This window comes from Phyllobates terribilis, unplaced genomic scaffold (assembly GCF_046119375.1).
Source record: "Phyllobates terribilis strain yellow unplaced genomic scaffold, ASM4611937v1 Scaffold_7__3_contigs__length_470593459, whole genome shotgun sequence".
Taxonomy (NCBI): domain Eukaryota; kingdom Metazoa; phylum Chordata; class Amphibia; order Anura; family Dendrobatidae; genus Phyllobates; species Phyllobates terribilis.
Window position 1 is genome coordinate 429726575 of NW_027362767.1, and position 3334 is coordinate 429729908.

At 46.2% G+C, this 3334-nt stretch overlaps 1 protein-coding gene across 1 annotated transcript; it reads right to left on the reverse strand.

Annotated features, from left to right (window-relative positions):
• Window positions 1-257: 257 nt before the first annotated feature.
• On the reverse strand, window positions 258-2784 carry LOC141155603 (olfactory receptor 1f45-like). Its single transcript, XM_073642470.1, has 2 exons — window positions 2767-2784; window positions 258-1217 (listed from the first exon to the last, which is right to left on the reverse strand). Exons 1-2 carry the CDS (start codon window positions 2782-2784, stop codon window positions 258-260), a joined length of 978 nt encoding a protein of 325 aa, XP_073498571.1.
• Between the last annotated feature and the right edge of the window lie 550 nt (window positions 2785-3334).

Below are 3334 nucleotides of genomic sequence, written 5' to 3' on the forward strand. Positions count from 1 at the left end.
CCTCCGCACCATTCAAAATGGGGATTTGCAGATTCCCATTTTTAGAATCAGTGGAGGCCCAAAATAGAAGACACCCAGTGAACAGCATATTATTCACAATTATTTGGATTGGTGAGGACTTGCAATATTCGGAGAACTCCTTTTAATAAACAGCATATCTGGGTCTAGATTCTCTGGGAATGTAAAACTTCTTTTATTGGGTTAATCGCATGATTCGTTATACAGCGGATGTTAGTCATTTACAAGGGTGGACAAAGCTATTGAAGGACCTTCCTCATGGCTCTCTTCATGGCATTGTTTCTCAGACCGTATATAATGGGATTCATCATCGGGGTGAGTAGCGTATATCCTATAGTGGTTGCTCTTTCTCTTAGACCTACAGAGTTGGCCGAAGGACGAAAATAGACTGAGGCAATCGTCCCATAGAAGAGACAGACGGTGGTCAGGTGAGAGGAGCAAGTGGAGAAAGTCTTCTGCATTCTTTCCCTAGAACGAAGATGAAACAGAGCCACCAGAATAAATGTGTACGACAGGATGATACAGAGGAATGGGACACCAACAGAAACAGCCCCCTCCGTGAGGATGAGGGAGAAGTTAGAAGTAGTGTCAGAATCCGATACAGACAATACCTGGGCGATCTCACAAAAGAAATGATTCACTTGCTTAATACCTGAGTATCGGAGCGTGGTCACCATGAGAGTATGAAGAAGTGAGTGACCACCAGCAGCCACCCAGGACATGGCCACTAGTACAATGCACAAACTGCTCCTCATCCTGGACTTGTACCTCAGCGGGCTGCAGATGGCGACATATCTGTCATAGGCCATGACGGCCAAAATGTTGTTTTCCAAGTTTCCAAAGGAAATGAAAGAAAACATTTGGGTGATACAAGATAGGAAACTGAGAGACCTGGCATCTGATAGCAGGGTGGAGAGAAGGGTTGGGATGGTCGTAGACACGAAGCAAATGTCCACAACAGAGAGATTACTGAGGAAGAAGAACATGGGGGAATGAAGAGCTCGGTCATACACAATGCAGGAGATGATGATCAGGTTCCCTAGAAGTGTAACCAAATACATGATGAAGATGATGAAGAGCAGGTAGAACCGAACCTGAGGGACATCTGAGAACCCCAGGAGGACAAACCGGACACTTGATGAATTGTAAATGGTGATTGCAGAAGGGACCAGTGGAGAAAGGAGGACACCTGGACCTGTCTATAAGGAGGACAACATAAATGGCCAACATAATCACTGATATTCTTTAGTAACCTTTTTAACCCCTTTCTCCCCGAAGGCAGTTTGCACGTTAATGACCAGGCCAATTTTCACAATTCTGACCACTGTCACTTTATGAGGTAATAACTCTGGAACGCTTCAACGGATCCCCCTGATTCTGAGACTATTTTTTTCGTGACATATTGTACTTCATGATAGTGGTAAAATTTGTTCGATATGACTTTATTTGTGAAAAAATTGGAAATTTGGCGAAAATTTTCCAATTTTCAAACTATGAATTTTAATGCCCTTAAATCAGAGACATATGTCACACAAAATAGTTAATAAATAACATTTCCCACATGTCTACTTTACATCAGCACAATTTTGGAACCAACTTTTTTTCGTTAGGGAGCTATAAGGGTTAAAAGTTCACCAGCGATTTTTCATTTTTCCAACAAAATTTACAAAACCATTTTTTTAGGGACCACATCACATTTGAAGTGACTTTGAGAGGTCTTTATGACAGAAAATACCCCAAAGTGACACCATTCTAAAAACTGCACCCCTCAAGGTGCTCAAAACCACATTCAAGAACTTTATTAACCCACAGGAATTTTTGGAATGTGGAAGAAAAAAATGAACATTTAACTTTTTTCACAAACATTTTACTTTTAGACCCAATTTTTTTATTTTCGCAAGGGTAACATGAAAAAATGGACCCCAACATTTGTTGTGCAATTGCTCCTGAGCACACCGATACCCCATATGTGGGGGAAAACCACTGTTTGGGCGCACGACAGGGTTCAGAAGTGAAGGAGCGCCATTTGACTGAATGTAAAATTTGCTTGAATAATTAGTGGATTCCATGTTGCCTTTGGGGAGCCCCTGATGTGACTAAACAGTGGAAACCCCCACAAGTGACACTATTTTGGAAACTAGACCCCTCAAGAATTTTATCAAGGGGTATAGTGAACATTTTGAACCCAGAGGTACGACACAGAATTTGATAACATTAGGTCATCATACTGAATAAGATGTCATTAGTCTTGAGTGCAAGTGCTCGCTACTTGAGTTTGAATTGGGTACTCGGGTATGCACCATGTATTGCAGATGCTCGAGTCCCCGCCCCGCATGTTTCATGGTTATTAGACATCCAAAAAAAAAAACATGCAGGGATTGCTCGAGCATGGCAGGCAATCCTCGTGAGGTTTTCTCTCCTTCCCCATGACGGCACCACGGAGAGAGGGGATCTGCCCTTCAAGGAAAGGAAACCTACAGATAAAAAGGGTGGTACCTCTCCCGTATTAGTTGGTTTCCTGTCCTTGACGTGGAACCTGTAGTACGGCGTACCTGTGTAAGAAGAAAGGCATACCTATGTGCCAAGAAGATGAATCCTCGTTGGAGCTGGGCCCAACCAGTCTGACTCAGGCAGCGGGGGTTCCCTGCCTCAGCTGGTGTGGTGACCCGAGGCGCCACAGCTGGGGTCAGTGGGCCGCTAAGTGTGCGGGGGAAGAAGTAGCGGAATATGGAGCGATGCACATGCTACCTCTCCCTGGATCTTCATGGTGACGACGGTGAGCCGAGGTCACGCTGAGAAGACGTGCACAGGAACTTCCGGGGTTCCAGTGGGCGTGACATGCCCCCATGACGCGTCATGCCCATGATGCTGCACGCTCCTATGGTGTGCGTGCACGCGACGCGCCCCTATGACGGCGCTGCCCCCATGATGCAGCGCGCTCCTATGGTGGGCGCGCCCCCTGCTGAAGCGGCGCTGCAAAGCCTGACTGGGAGTCCAGTCAGGTGCAGGGACAACATCCGGCGGCAGATGCATGGCGTCCCTTATGAAACGATATGAGGGCGCTATTTTCGCCCAGTTAAAAAAAAAAAAGGCCGCAGATGGGGAGGATGCCAGATATACATTATATGTATTGCCGGAGAGCACTGCAGAGTGCTAGTGGTAGAGCTCTGGCAGTTCTCTTTCAGCCATGAGTGAACAGGAGCACCAGGAGGTGCAGACCCTGCATCCCCAATCACCACCACCACCCCCTTCACCACAGCAGCCTCAGTCGCAGCAACAACAGAGGAAGAAGCGGGGATAAGGAAACGGGATGTCA